At 39.8% G+C, this 16323-nt stretch overlaps 1 protein-coding gene across 1 annotated transcript in view; it reads right to left on the bottom strand.

Annotated features, from left to right (window-relative positions):
* Positions 1-16323, bottom strand: part of Cubn (cubilin) — a 206479-nt gene that overhangs the window by 123909 nt on the left and 66247 nt on the right. The window contains exon 28 of the mRNA XM_034510433.2: positions 3618-3768. Coding sequence (XP_034366324.1) covers positions 3618-3768 — 151 coding nt within the window. The remainder of the gene's footprint in view (positions 1-3617; positions 3769-16323) is intronic.

Genomic DNA, 16323 nt, shown 5'->3' on the forward strand with positions numbered 1-16323 from the left:
ACTCTCTCTGTGTCCCTAGTTATAGCATAGGACTCTCTTTGTGTCCCTAGTTATAGCATAGGACTCTCTCTGTTTCCCTAGTCATAGCATGCTAGCATGTTATCTGGTACAGAAGCATTAAACCTGTAGCTTTAAGTCATAGCATAGGAGTCTGTGTCCCTAGGCATAGCATGCTATCTGATATGGAAGCATTAAACCTGTAGCTTTAATAAACAGAAGAATGACAGCTTAGTCTTGAATTTTCCCCTAGTAACTAATCAGGGTACCATTCCCAGTGAAGACCTTCTGCCAGAAGCTTACTCTGTTGACTCCTCCTCCTCTCAAGCCATCTCAATTTACATAGGTCAGATACAGAACATAAAATGTACTAACAGCATGGTGATAACAAGCCATAGCAATTCATTTGGTATTGATTTACACTGCTCATGATCTCCTTCCAGAAGATTATTGTCAACTACCATTTGCATACAGTGGTGGGCACAGAGTTAATTTTTTTTTTAAAGTTTTGTCCTAATTAGTAAAAAATTGTTGCATAACTCTGGCTTTGAACTTAGCAAATTTTCAGCAAATGGGGGGAAATTTTGCAATAGTAAACAGGAAAAGAGAACAGACAGAGGGTGTCTGTTCTCTTTTGACTCTCTTGAAAGAAGACATATTCCAAAAAGAAGTAAAAGCAAAATCTTGGCTCAACAAAACCTTAGGGCTTTTAACAGAGGGCTTGGCATATTGGCTAGAAGAACCCAGTGATACAGTAAGTTGAGTGTAGCCGGTAATGACCATCCCATCAAGCAAGCTCTTTAGCATGACCTCTAGCCAGAATGGCTAGAACAGCCTGGAGGGGAGGGTGAGTAGCCTCTTAAATAAAGAGATCAGCTAGCAAAAGTACTGCCAGCATCTCTTCATTCTTCCAATCTGACTGCAGGCTTGCATCGTTTAGGACAGGATTGAAAGTGGCAATGGTCAAACGTGACCAATAGAATTCTATCTCTCAGCTTCTCTTGTGTTTAAACTCCTAGACAATTTCTATGTATCCCTAGGACTGAAGACCACATTCTGAGGCCTTTGGCCCAAGACACTTCCTGTGCCCTTTAGATCTTTGAAGCAGAAAGCTGTCTCCTTCAGGGACCCTTGCTGCCATCCAGGTGCCATATAAACTTACTTATGGCAGTATGTAATTTGAAGTCCCTAGCTGAATTTTCTGGGCTCTGGAACTTCTGTTTTCCTACAGTTTTATTCCACCAAGTAAAATGCCATCTTGCCTTGCTCCCAAAACTGAGTTACATGTAATAGCAACCTTATCCTCCATAGAGAGAGTCTTAGAAATTCTAGTCGGTGTGCCTCACTACTCAATATTTGCAAGATTTGCCAATGAGGGCTAAGGATATAGCTCATCATTAGAGTACTTGCCTAGCATGTGTGAGGTCCTGACTTTGAGTCCTAGGTATTGCAAAACTAAATACAAGATAAGGAGAACCTTACTTGTTCTGTGGATATAAACAACTGACAAACACTGTTCTCAAGAGTATTCCCAGGCACCAATATTCTGGGCCATTTTTTCAAAATTTTCCTGTTTGCTCAGTTTTTTCAGATCATCTTTAGATTACTTAGAATCATAATATTGCTGAACAGCAGAACACTGGAAACACAATATACTGGGGAGAGAAACCAACCAAATCCTTTTATTAAGTCAATTAATAAAGTGTCTACTGTAAGTTTAAAACTCACTGGATAAAGAGGAACATCCAAAAATTTTACAAGATTGACCACTATATCTCATTTACTTTTGAGAATCATAATCTGTATTTCAAGGTACCAGTAGCCCTGTGGATTGCCACTGAATACTTAATTATGGAAAAGTCTACATTCAGATTTTAACATAAAAATGTTATGTCCACAGTCACAATATCAGAAGAGCATCTAATGTTCTTATGGATAGAGACAATTCCTACCTTCAGATAATTGGAAGTGATAACCAATCAAGAGAAAACATATTCTGAAATTTTAATTTCATATGGAATAATTTTTTCTACTTCATAAAATAGGCTTTATGTTCAATAAGTTTGACAACTGTTTGTTACAAGTATTTTGAGCATGTTTAAAGTAGGTTAGGCTAATAATGATATTTGTTAAGTTAGACACATGATTATTTTCACTTTATAGTGGGTTCATTGGTATGTAACTCCGTCATAAATGGAGAGGCTTTAATCCAGATAAATAAGGGATTGACAATTGGGAATTCTCTGAGATTTACATGGAAGGACTGTAATACCAATAAATCTCAAGTTTCAAATGCTCATGTGCTTACTTAAGTACCTCTGATTCATGCTTTCTTTCTCTCTCTCTCTCTCTCTCTCTTTCTCACACCCACACACCCACACCCCTTGTGCTGCCACGTTCTCTGTGTCTATTTGTTTTTGTGTGCATGCTCATGCCAGGGACATATATGTACTGTGCATATATATCTACTGTAGGTAGAGTTCTGAGAACAATGGTGAGTATTGGTCCTTAAGGATTTCCCACCTTTTGTTTAACTCAAAGTCTCTCATTGATCTAGAACTCTGCCAAATAGGATAGCCTAGCTGGTCAGTGAGCACCAAGGTTCTGCTGGTCCTCACCTCCTATCTTTTCAATGCTGGCTTTATAGGAGTATGCTGTTGAGCGTGGCTTGACTCAGTGATTTAACAAGATTTCCATAGTTGTAAGGCAAGCACTTTACCTATTGAGACATGTCACTAGCCTTTACCACTGACTTTAACAGGAGGATTGAAGTTTAGGCATCTGTGAGATTTCTGGTATACCATTGCAACTCTACCTCTCTCTATTTACTGACATTCACCATGAGTTTTAACACCATGTCTGACTGGTTGAGAACTACTATAAACGTAGGGTAGGGGCTAAGAATTCGCATTTCTAAAATGTTCCTGTGCTCCTGCTGTTACTGGAGGCCATATTTAAAAACCATTCCTCTGGGACGATCAAACTGTAAGTTGACCCACAACCGATGAATTTTGAAGTCTTGTGACTCTCGTTAATAATGAGTTTTAAGGAAGTAATTATTTCCACCTATACCTCAACCACTGGTTTGTAGATAGTCTTCAGTATGTTCCAACTCTGTTTAGTAGATACAAGACACAACTCTGGATTCTTGCATCCAGTTGAAATGATCTGTTCTCGCTATTTCTCTCATCTGAGTCCTTTGTTTTCTCTTTGAACTTTCTGACTCCCATTCTTTAGTTCTTTATATTGTCCTGATCATTCTTTCCCTGACAAATGTCAAGGTGAGCCTTATGTCTCTTTCTGTTTTATGGCATATTCCTGGGACACTCACATCTCACCATCATGTCATGTTTCTGCTCTAAGGTAGATTATCACTCTACCTGCTCAAGCAGTTACCCAAATCTTGTGTACTTCAACTTCATTTCTTCTCAGAACTCCAGCAAAATTTATCTCCTGGAATTCCACAGATGTCTCGGTATGTTCTCTAAAGCCTAACTCTAGGTTACTACTTTGCTTTCATTATTTGCTGATGCCACTGTTTCTAATGGTGGGATTGGTAAAGAAATAATTCTTGGCCAAATAACAATCATTAATACAATCGAGATCAATGAGGGGCTTACCATGGATGAACCATTGCATCATAAATCCTTTCTCGCCATAACCAACCCCATCTGTATGGAACAATACATGAAGTTTGGAGCCTGTTGTCGCCCCTGGTGGGGGGATATTTTTTCCACAATATCGTCCCATTCGCTGGGGTCCATCATAGAGCTGAAATCAAAGAGAAATTCCCATGAGTAAAACACTTCACATATTTCTTATGTGTGTACATTTGTTTGTTTGTTTTTAAGGAAAAGGACCTTTCTCTTTTCACTTAGGAAAAAAGAAAGACTAAAAATGTGGCCTTCTCAGGTGGCAGGCCATCAGGTTGCCTCTGTATCCTCCTGCTGTTCACCTAGATCACTTTATCCCAGTTACCTTAGAATGAGCTGCCTATAATAACAAAATGGGAAATATCACAAAATATGCACATAGACTTCCTGGACTATTGTTTTTTCTTATGGTTGTTTTTGGTTTTGTTTTGTTCTGTTCTGTTCTGTTCTGTTCTGTTCTGTTCTGTTCTGTTCTGTTCTGTTCTGTTCTGTTCTGTTTTGTTTTGTTTTGTTTGAGAATCTCTCCATATAGCCCTGGCTGTCCTGAAACTCACTTTGTAGACCAGGCTGGTCTCAAACTCAAAGATCCACATGCCTCTACCTCCCAACTGCTGAGATTAAAGGCCACTATGCTTGGCCTCTGATTGTTCTTCTTTTCAGGCTATTTTTTTCCCTGTGTAGATTTTCCCCTCTCCTCTATTCGCCAAGCCCCCTATCATTTATTATCCTCAGATATTTTGTTCACTCTTTAGTGACTGTACATTCTGTACACTTGTGAAAACATATATCACATGAAGTCAGTGATTTTTAAACTGATGGTAAGTTCTCTTATGTACTAAAATGTGATATAATGTGCTTTAAACATATTGACTCAGCTATAAAAACCTTATAAACAGATTTTTCAAACTAATTCTATTGGAACCTTTCCCAATTGCAATGATTAGATGTGGGGTTTTTCACCTTTGAATGAACTGCCATGCCCCTTTGGGCTTTTACTTTGGATTGTTTTGAGACAAGATTTCACTCTGTAGCCTAGGAAAGCTTGAATAAAAAAAGGGAGCAGTATAGCCCCATCCACCAGAAATTTATTTAAATCATGTTCTTTTTATTTTTTAAAAAAATTGGATGCCAAGGAACTTTCTGCTGAGTGTCTATGACACTCTACAACTAGGCATACTTATCCATAGGTGAAAGGGAAGGATCCACTTATTGGTATATGGCATGATCTCAATCAGGTATTTAATATAGGGAAGAGGGCATGTTTGTGTTTTTTTTTTTCCTGCAGATGCTGAAGAAGCATGGTGGCTGCCAGAGATGGGATGAGACATGCAGATGCCAGGATAAAGAATTATGCTGACCTGTGAGCTTGATGAGTGCCCTGACAATGGTGACTGTGAAGCTGTATTGAACATATGTTCCCAACCCACTTTTGCTTACCTATATACCCCTAATGGGACAAGCTGCCTTGCCTCAAGATTTTAGACCTCATGGAACAGAGAATCAAAAATAGAAGTTATAATGACTCTTAAATGTGACCAGTTATTTGGACTCAATCATGTACTGGTCTAGAAATCAATCCAATATTGGAAATAACAGTCCTCATGTGGAAGGCTGGTTCTGGACATTTTCAAAGATATATTGACAAGTTTGCTGCAGTTCTCTATGATGTTATGTTAGCAAGAGATAGAGTTGGGACAGTATCTGGATTTCAAACAAGTGATAGTACATGTGTTAAGGCTCTTTTAATTGTCAAGTTAAAAATCACTTTTGTTTCTTCTACATTATTTAATGTAAGTTGCATTGATTGTACACTTTCTAATTGTGTTAGTGTGTTGAAATCAAGCATGTCAGTTATGGAGGTCTATCAACCAGCCTTTGTTTTATTGCCCTGAGTATCATAGAACCTTGGTCTTCTGAAAAAAGCTTGCAAGTACTGGAAGAAGTGAGTCAGGTTTTAAGTAGAAGCAAGAGGGTAGTGGGCTTGATCATTGCTGGTATAACAGCTTTAATTACATTAATTTCTAGAACCACTGCTTCTGCAATTGCTTTGACACAAGAAGTTAAGACAGCTACTTTTGTTAATCATTTAGCAAAAAAAAAAATGTTACTAATGTATTGAATATAAACGAGGATTTAGATAGGCATTTGGAACAATGGATTGATGTTCTTTATCCTATTCAAATTATTGGAAGGAGGGTCAGAGTTTATGAGTAAGGAGCCATCTGGAGTGTCATGCCAAATACTATTGGATTTGTGTTAGTTCTAAAATTTACAGTGATAGTCATTATAATTAGGGGAAAAAAATTAAAGACAATTGCAGTGTATTTAGCATAATTTTAACACCTCTTTGGATGTTTTAACTTGGCATAGTGAGCTTGTGAATTTCAAGAATGCTGCTCTGTTGAGTGTTGATGTGGCAGATAATGCTGATAAAATTACCCATGGCCTGAGGTCAGTATTTCTATTTTGGTCAAGCTTTAAGAATGGCACATATAGCTTGATCATGCTAGCCCTTTTTGTCCTGGGAAAAGTTTTATTCCTGCCCATTATGTTAAAGCTCGCCTTTAACAACATCAATATATCATCTGCCAAAGTCATGGCTTGAAACTAAAAATAGACCCCTGTTTATTTAACAGGCTGGCAAGCCAAGGATGGGTAAGATTTTGCATAGAGCCTTACCTAAGACATAAGTGCATTGCTTTTGATAATACATATTCCACGATGGGTAAGGAAGGCATTCTTGTCAGAATGACCTAAGACAGGCTCAGTCTTGTTTATGAAATAAAAAAGGGGGAGAAGTGGAGAGCTTTTGGGGCTGCTTGATAAGAATCTGACATGGGCCAGGACAAGGAAATGGGCTGCTTGGCAGGAATCTTACATTGGCCACGGACAAGGAAGTGGGCTTCAGGCAGGAATCTGACCTTAGGCTAGAACAAAAACGTAATTTCAGGCAGGAATCTAAATTTTAAGCTAGAACAAGGAAGTAGGCTTCAGACATAAAAATGACTTTAGGCTAGGACAGGGAAGTTGGCTCAGATATTTTGGTCATCCTGATAAGCCCTTAGAAACAGTGATCATGGGAGTGTTCAAGCAACTTTGTTTATTGCCTTACTTGATCTTTGACTATTTATGTTTATTGTCTTGCTTTTTCCTTGACTATTTGCATCTATTGTATTGCTAGTTCTTCAACCTAGAACTGACCTTAATACTTGCATGTAATTAAAATGGTATAAAAGCAAAAAAGGAGAAGGGGAGATGGAATAGGGATTTTCTAGGGAGGGGAAATGGGGAAAGGGGATGGCATCTGAAATGTGAATAAATAAAATATCCAATAAAAAGAAAAGAAAAGAAAATCACTGTGTAAGCTAGCATGGCTTAACTTTATAGCAACTTGCCTGCCTCAGCTTTTCCTGTGCTAGGTTTATGGAGGTGAGTTACCAAGCCTAGTAAACTCTTAGCTTTTTACTTGTGCAGCTAGGCAGTCTGTCACATCCCCTCCCTTCCTAGTGATACACACAGCATCCTCTTACCCCTATGACTGCAAGTTTCCTAAGGAAGCTACTCCTGGATTTCCTGTCCCTCACTGTTAAGAGCAGAATACTCTGAAGCCAGGATTCCAATAGAGCTCCAGTGAATGCACACTTTGGTTTCTGCCAGGAACGCATATTCTTTAAGGACTTAATCTGTCTTACTTCTTCTGTATAGTTAGATAAAAAATTTAAATCATACAATTTCACATATCAGTTTCTTGCAGTAAAGGATTTGGATCACTTTGAGGTCATCCTGTACAGTAGGGACCTAGATATTGTCTTACTCAAGCTCATATAAATCTCAGATTTCTGAATGTTAACCCATTTCACCAAATTCTCAGGCAGTTGCTCATCTTGCTGTGGGGATGGTCATCAGGGATTTAAAATGAGAAGCAGAGTCCAATATGCTGTTCACAGCTTGGTACTAAATCCATGATTTTTAAGCAAATGGATCATGATAGAGTTCACTTTCCAGATTTATTACCCTACCCTTCTTGTTTCCGCTTTGTAAATACTTTTGCTTAAAAACCTGCATTTCTTGTCAGCTTTCTAGCATACTACCTTCACTGGCTGGTTTGATGTCAACTTCACACAACCTCGAGACATTTGGGAAGACAGAACTTCAATTTCAAAATGCCCATGGAACATTTTCTTAATTAATGACTGATGTGGGAGATGGCCAGCTCACAGTGGGCAGTGCAGCACATAGGCTTGTGGTCCTGGGTACTGTTAGAAAGCAGGCTAAGAGAGCCATAAAAAGGCTAAGAGAGCCATAAAAAGCAAGCCAATAATAAGCAGCACTCCTTTGTGGCCCCCGCTTCCTGTTCTTGCTTCCCGGTTCCTGCCTTGACGTCCCTCAATGATGGACTGTGATGTGGAACTGTAAACTTAACATGACCCTTTCCTTCCTGAGTTGCTTTTGGACATGGTGTTTTGTTGCAGTAATAAAATGTCTGATAACACTACAAGTTGGCAGAAGCCAGGCAAAGGAGAGAGAATGAAAGAAAGAAGAGAAAAGAAAGGAGAAAGAAAGAAACAAAGAAAACAAACATAATAAGAAGAGACAAGAGCCAAAGTTCTTCCCTTGAGTCTTGGGCTCCATCACCTTCCCAAGCTAAAGGTAGGGGCTAGATGAAGACAAGCTATATTGTGAGTGCTCCCAGAGTGTGCTGTGAGTGCTCCCAGGCTGTCCTAGGAGTGCTCCTGAATCACTATCTAACAGCAGAGTGTTTGTCTCAGTTTCAAGGTTTTCATCAATTTTATTTCGTGAAGTCTACTTTGAAACTAAATACAAAAATAAATATACTGTCACCAAATACTGAGTTAATAAGCAAATCTTTCAGCTTACAGTCTCTAAACCCAAGAGATTCTAACTTTGGTTTGTGACTTAGTGACCAAAGGTGAAATTACTTGATCTTTAACTTGCAAAACTTAAGGTAAACACCTTTGTGATCATAAGCACCCTCTACCTGATGGACTGTAGTAAGCACTGCACAGAAGCAAGCTGGGGACCATAGTCTGATTCTGCACAAGGTCATTATATATTATAGTATATTATAGAACATTCTTTTTCTCCCCAGCTCAACAAGGTTAAGAGCTGTGACATTTTAAATGATGTAGATAGTAATTTTTCCTTCTTCTAATGAGATCTTTTCTACTAAAGAAGAACCCCTAAGTGCCAGAAGCTAGTGGTCTGGAAAAAACCCAAACGCCAGAAGCCAGCGGTCTTAAAATAGTACATTGTGTGTGGGACTGGGCAGGGTAGGTGGGCAAGGAAGATGGGTTTGTGGAAACACTGATGAATGATAACTAAATGTTTTTACCCTTTGGGAAGAATGGAACAATGCATTACAATAAACATCAAGTGGACATATTTGAAAATGCTTAAATAAAATGTCAAATAAATAAATGAACTAATTACTGCACTTCTTCTACTAGAGAGAGAGGGGACAACCCTCCCTGCTCCTTCAGTTTTATGTCCTCTTAACATTGACATTTAATTAAATCACATTTTTGTTTGTTTATCTCCACACTGATGGCTAATGTCACCTCCACAATCCATTCCCGAGTAAACTCCCCACACAAAACCTAACAGTCATTTTTCAAAGTATACAAATACTGGTCACCATGGAAACCAGTGGTGTCTTGCTGCTCTTGATTCTGTTTTCAAGGCAGAATGTTAGCCACAGGACATTCCAGCAGTGACTCATAGGCACGACCAGAAAGCTTGCTGGTTTAAATCTGGTAAAAGTACAATTTTTTTTTCTGCTTTCAGCAAGCCTGAGATGTACTCCACAGAACCATCGAGAAGTTCTGAACTCATTTAAAGGAAACAAAAACTACGTATGAGATTTTATCACCTTGAATATGTGTTCTAGTTTTTGTCACTTCAGGTTTTTAAAAATTAAATACTTGAAATGATTCTCACTTTGCCACGTTGGCCATCAAACACATGTCAAATGTGATACTGTGTATCATAAGGCCTTTTGTGTTCAATCTTGTCAGTTTGCCTCAGCCCTTCTCAGGACACACAGGAAAGGAGTTTACATCCCAAAATGCTGGGCTACTTGGTTACTTCCTGTGTTTTGACAGTCTGGTAGAAACACTTTGCTGCACCTGAAGGGCCTTCTTTAAGTTCTTTAAGTTATTTCAGTCACATAAAAAAAATGCTTTATGTCTGAATCAGGTTTCCTTGGAAGTTTCCAAAAAAGAAAAAGGGGGCATGGGATAGGGGTTTCCTAAGGGGGTGGGGGGAAATGGGGATAGGGGATGCCATCTGAAGTGTAAATAAAATATCTAATAAAAAAAAATGGAAACTCTAGTCAATACAATGAAGTTGATTAAGACCCTGGCCAGGAGTTCATAGATAGACTCTCCAGTGTCACTGATGGAAGCAAGCAAGTCACTTCCTTGTCTGGGCATTCGAAGAATGTGGGCAGAGTTGGGCAGAGTCTAGCTACAGGAATTTGTTTAACACACAGTCTTGCAGAAATTACTTAACTTTGTGAATCGAACTCACTTTATGAATCTGTATGTTTCGTATCACATGGCTCTATAGCCTTGTGGCAAATGAGAAAAACCATGTGACGACAAAGTAGAGTGTGTTTGAAAAAAAAATTTTTTTTTTACAAAGACCAGCCAGAAGTAGCTTTGTGCAATGAAATATGAGTCTAGACAGCTGAGACTGACTCATGTTTAACACTTTACAGAATGATCACTGGCTGAGCAGGCAGGGAAGAAATGAATCAGGCCTGGAGATGAAGAGCCCTTGCTTGCTTACTTGCATCCTGTTGCTATGGTAACCTTGGTTTGAGTTGTGGCAGTAGCCATCCTTGACATGCTGGGTGGAGAGCCAGATGCAAATCACCCTGAGCGTGGGGAGAGAAATTAAGTGTATGTGCAGGGGCTAAAGAAGTGTGGTCCATCCTCACAGAGGATAGCCCAACAAGAGAGAGGAATCAGAAGCTGCTGAGGCTAGCATGATGGCGTGAGAAGGGGCTGGGTGAGCTGACATGAATGTACTGTTCCTTATCTTGCTAACCTTTGTCCTCACTGTCCTTCAGTGCTACAGCTCCTGCTGCTTGAGCCCTGGAACTCAAGAGGGCAGGAGACGCCGAATTCTTGAAACATCTGTTTATTCCACCCCCGAAAACCACAACTGCAGAGTGCCTATGGTACTGACTCATTACCTTTCCAGGGCTGTAGATGAAGCCAGGGTACTGTGAAGGCTGGGAAGGAACCCCAGCCCTGAGCTACATCCCAAGCACAAGAGTAATCCTTATGGATGCTGTTAAGTTTTACACACATTATCTTAGTGAGCACGAGACCTTTATAGGTCACTTTAAAATTGAAAGGTTTTGGAATGTTTCTGTAATTCTGCCAAATAAAAATCAGAGTAGGATATTGATACTGAGTTGTCATTAGGAATAGGAAAAAACCCAGGGCGTGGGGAATATGTTGTTAAACTGCAGAAGGTAAAGGAACCAACTGTTGCTGAAGGCTGAGAATGCAGGATACACGCTCGACAATGCTCCACCACGGCTCTGTGGAGCCTTGGTGCCTCTCCCCACTAAACATGCAGTCAGTCACTCACAGCACACTGGCATCAGGGACTCACACACACGTCCTCACTACAGGAAAAGCCAGGATGCCACGTGCTGTCAGGGTGGGGCAGGGCATGTGAGATGCCCATCTAAAGTTAGTGGTTACTCAAAACGCCAGGCTTTGCATGCCAGCAACAGACCAGCAGATGACCACACTCTGAGTTATTCTGAGTTATTTTGTATCACTTTGAATTAGAGGTTTATCGCAGGTCCAGATGGCACAGTGGCCTCTCTGTGGGCTGGCTTCTCTCTGTCTGCTCTTGTTGCCTTTATGGTTTTAAGTCCTGCTTTCTATGGATCACTTACATCAGAAGGCACAAAGGCTGATTCTGGTTCTTTTTGTTGTGCTGTGTTTTATATTTTTAATCAATGCATAACCATGGATGTAGGCTAACATTTCATTACAAAGATGTTTATCTCAGAAAGGGCTCACAGCAGCCTGCACTGTGGCAATGGAGTGAGAACTTGGAAAGTAACACACATAATAGATACACCCATGGAAAAATGTCATTATAGGGTAGACTGCATGGGATAATCTATGAATATTAAAATAAACATCAAAAGGAGAACAGGAAATGAATACCACTAAATATTAATAGAAATGGTGTAATTTAAGGTTTTTTGTTGTTGTTGTTTCCTAGGTTTTCCTATGTTTTCTCAGCCTCCTGCAATGACTATGTGTTCTTTTTTGATTAGATATACCTATTTTTAATACATTATCTCTGTAGAACTATTGACACCATAATAGAAATATGTCTTGGTAATGTTTTCCCTATGTTAGAATTACATACTCCTCTAGTCTTCCAGCCACTCAATTGGCCCACTAATAACGTTCTGCTATTTCTGTATCTCTTCTCTGTGCTCAGAATCAAACATCAACATTTGTCTTTAAAAGTTATTACAGAGAGTAATCTGTTCCAGCATTATTTTCAAGCCATTTTAATCCTGAGTATATCCTTTTTCATGGTAAGTAACTATTATTAATTATTCTAATTCTTTATAAAAAATAATGTCTTTAGAAGTCCAGGGACTTCTATAAATGTTGGATTTTATGATCACTGATGGAACAGTGAATGTCTAGTCTTTCCTCAGGGAAAAGAGAAAGACTCTGAGAGCCAAGAACACTCTCCTGTGGATACATAAGTTGTCTTGCCATAGTGAAATGCTAAGTGCTTTAAATATATATTATTGTGTCTTCCAATGGCCTGAGCATCTGCTGCAGATGGACTCTGGGACAGAGAAAAACCCAGTTCATGGAACAAAATAAAATCATGGAACCTTGAGCCTTAGAGACCTATAGTGCTTGCACCTGCCTCTTCCTCCAGGTCACCAGAATACAGAGTAAGCTGCTAAGTAGGAACTAAAATTAAAGTGTTTTCTCATGTTTTTAATATGCAAAATAAAAGCAGAGGGGAGCTGTAAAGAGTGGCTCACAAGATAGATCAAAATGGATATAAAAATGCCATGATTGCTTTGCAAGCCAACGTAAGCGCTGCAATTGGAAGCCTTTTCCATTTAAAATAATTAAATCAGAACTAGAATTCACAACTAGAATTCATGATATTTGAAACTTAACCTTGTGACCAGCATTTCCTCCCTGTACAGTGTGTGCCTGTACCCACAGTCCTCCCTGTGCAGTGTGCCTACTCTTATGGTCCTCCCTGCTCAGTGTGCTTGCACCCACTGTACTCTCTGTGCAGTGTGCCTGCAGGCCTGATAACAGATGCCTCTATACTTTCCAGCTTTGGCTTAAGTATAAAAGAAAGAGAGGTAGGAAATTGTGGGAAATAACTTACAGCTTTGTGAATGTAAAGGGATTTTTAAGTTTGTTAAAGGTAGTTTGGGAAATTGTGATAGGTTTTGTTCTTATTCATCTATATCCCATGCTTCAAATCTGAGAGGGTATGAGAAGCAGAAGAAACCAGAGCTCTTTTGAATCAAGGACTGGCTGGATGTCTTTTGAAGGGCTGGTACCTCTGCATCATTATACACAGCAAACTAATCAATTAAAAATCTTCATTGTGAGGATGGTCATAAAAGGGCAGCTTTTTTCTTTTCTTCTCCCAAAGACAGGGGTCTTAGGTAGCCAGTCTGGTCATAAGTGGATCCTCCCACCTGAACCGCTAAAGGGCTGGGATTGTGTGTGTTTGTGTGTGTGTATATGCCACCACTCACTCTCTGCCCGAAAAGAATTGATTGCCTTAACATCAAGAACTCATACATTTTTATAATTTAAAAAAATCACATTTTACCCAGACAATTTTGGAGTCAACATTTTGTCTAAGATGCATCCTGGACTGCTTAATGACATAAGAGAGTTCAGCTTCATGGCAATCCTTTTCAGTTCTGAATGTAGACCATCCTAGTTAAGAGCTACATTCTCCCAGCTGGTATGGAGACAAAACTGAATGTCTGGACTATAGTGAATACTCATTTGTGAGTAGCAACTGTCAGCAGACTGCTAAAGTTCTAGTAGCCAACTTCCTCTAAAGGACAGTTCCAGGAAGTGTGACTCATCTGCTCAGGAAGTGAGCAAGGAGGAGGGCCCTGATCAAAGAGTCAAACCCACTGTGGCTCTCACACACACAGAACCTCTTTTACTTCTCTGCTTTGTTCTAACCAGGAAGGGAGATTTTAATGACCAAGCTGCTCAGATTCAGACACAGGAGCCCTGTGGCTTTTGGAAGAAGGCTGAGAGGTAGAAGGAAGGAGCTCTGGTGTCCACAGATGGGGACACTCTGTGCACAACTCTGTTAATCATAGTGCAGAAAACTTTTGTAGACTATAGCTTGTGGGGTGGGCATGTATTTATGTGTGGAGGGTGTCTTTTTCGAGCATGTGGGTCTAAGCACACATGCATGCTGCTGTGTGCAGGCCAGAGATCAACACTGGGTGTCTTTAATTGCTCTCTACGCTATTTAAGACAAAGTTTCTTCCCAATTTAACTGGATCTGCCCAGGTTAGCCAACCAAATCCAGGGATCCTCCTGTTTCCACACCCCTAACCCCAGTGCTGGGGTTACAGAGATGTGAGGTGTTACTATCACATGCAGCTTTTTACAGAGGAGTCTGAACGCAGGTCCTCATGCTTGTGTGACAAATGCTTTAGTAACGGAAACAACTCCCCAGGTCTCAAATATAGCTTTTGACTTAATGTAAAAGGCTCTACGGGCCGGACAACAACATGTGAGATTCTGATCATGCTAGAATAATAATGCACTGTTTATGGGCACATGTCCTATGCTGGGCATTAGTGGGGGGGGGGGGGTTAAAATGCCTAGCAACTCTGTAATGAAGTCTGTACTGCCATCTCCACTCTGAAGCTCTACAAACTGAGGTGTGTGCAGGTGTAATTAATGCAGGATCATGGAATGCATCAACTATTCAAGGAAAAATGTTATGGTTTCCTTCACCAAAATTGTCTTTCTAAAAATAAAAAAAAATATTAATATACTCATTCTCTGTTAGGGGATTATAGCAAATCACAGAACAGTTTTTAAAGCTGTAATAATAGTTTGCAAGCTTTCGATGTGTCAATGAAACTTCCCCTTCATTCCGTTTCCTTACAGAACTTCAGTTAAATCAGAGGGTTAGAATATGGGTGTTGTCAGTTCTCATTTATAAATTGTGGAAGGTGCCAAGATGCATTAAGGAAGCTGGCTGCAGACAGACAGCAAAAGGAAAAGAAAGAATCTTGATGAAGGGACCACTAATTTCCTCCGCCTGCAGGATGAACGAACTTTCAATTCCCGTGTCTGGTTCAGGGGCTTGGCTTCGATTAGTACCACTAACAGCAGTTAGCATTTGTTTGCTGTGTGCTAGGCTCTGTTCTCATTCTTCGTGCTTATTAACTCATTTACTTTGATTGTTCCATTTTACTGAGGGAAATGACGCACACAGAGACTGAACAACCCACCCAAGGTTATTCAAGCTTAGGTTTAAATCCAGGCTCACTGGCTCTGGAATCTTCATTCTGAAACATCACACTCTACTGAGCAGCATAAAAAGGACTGAGCCGGTCTGAAATGGAGCCTGATGCCTATGAGGAACTTCCGACCCAGGAATATTTGAGAAACAGTAAGCTTTATTCTTACCATCCAGCAGCTATCAGCAGGCTCAGCTGATTTGATTAAAGCCTGCTTGAACAGATCTGATGCTCGTAAGGAGCTCTTCACCAGCACAAGAAAGAACCATTTCCAATGGCATTTTTTCATGGAGAACTAAAAAAGATTACTAATAGATTTAAACCAGAATTTCTGGATACCGAGACACTACACTGTTCTAGAGTCCTGCATGGAAGCAGTTATATGGTTCTGTGACCAGCAGTTATGTGCAAATACAAACATCCTTTTTCACTTCTCTTATTGGAGAGGTTATGAAAGAAAAAACTTTAAAAAACTTTAAAAAAAATTTGATCATGCTATTTCTTTCATCTGGCTCTTGAGAGACTTACTGTTCTGAAAAATAACACTAAAATTCCTGACCTTCTTACTGACACCCTGGAGGTTCCTTGTGATCCACCTTCAGCTCTGCAGACACAGTTTTCCCTTGTCAATTCTCTACTTTTCTGATATCTGGGTACCATTCTTCCTTGGGTTTGCATGCTCTGGTCATCAGAAAAGCTTGATTGCTTTCCTCTCTGATGCCTTCAAGGCACCTGTCAGTGTCCCCTCTCAACAGATAAACAGTCCATGGTAGAATCTTTATTGTGTGATATGCTAGCATCTGTTTCACCTGTTATGACATGAAAAACTAATGATAAACAGTTAATCTCCATAGTCTAGATGCCTAAAATATATTCTACTGTCTGGATGGTGAATAGTAAGCTAGTGATAGCTTTAAAAACCAAATAACCAGCCCTCCTAAGTTGTGTTTAACTCAGCATTTCCCTCATTCAAATGGATGTTTGTAAACCATCCATCAACTTCTGTGGCCTATAGTAATGTGGTTACCCTGAACAGACTTCCCTGTTGTCTATGCTCATGAATCATTATATGGAAAGCAGAGAATACGTGTTATGACTCTGATGTGACTGAGCAAT

Source organism: Arvicanthis niloticus, chromosome 8 (genome assembly GCF_011762505.2).
Source record: "Arvicanthis niloticus isolate mArvNil1 chromosome 8, mArvNil1.pat.X, whole genome shotgun sequence".
NCBI lineage: Eukaryota > Metazoa > Chordata > Mammalia > Rodentia > Muridae > Arvicanthis > Arvicanthis niloticus.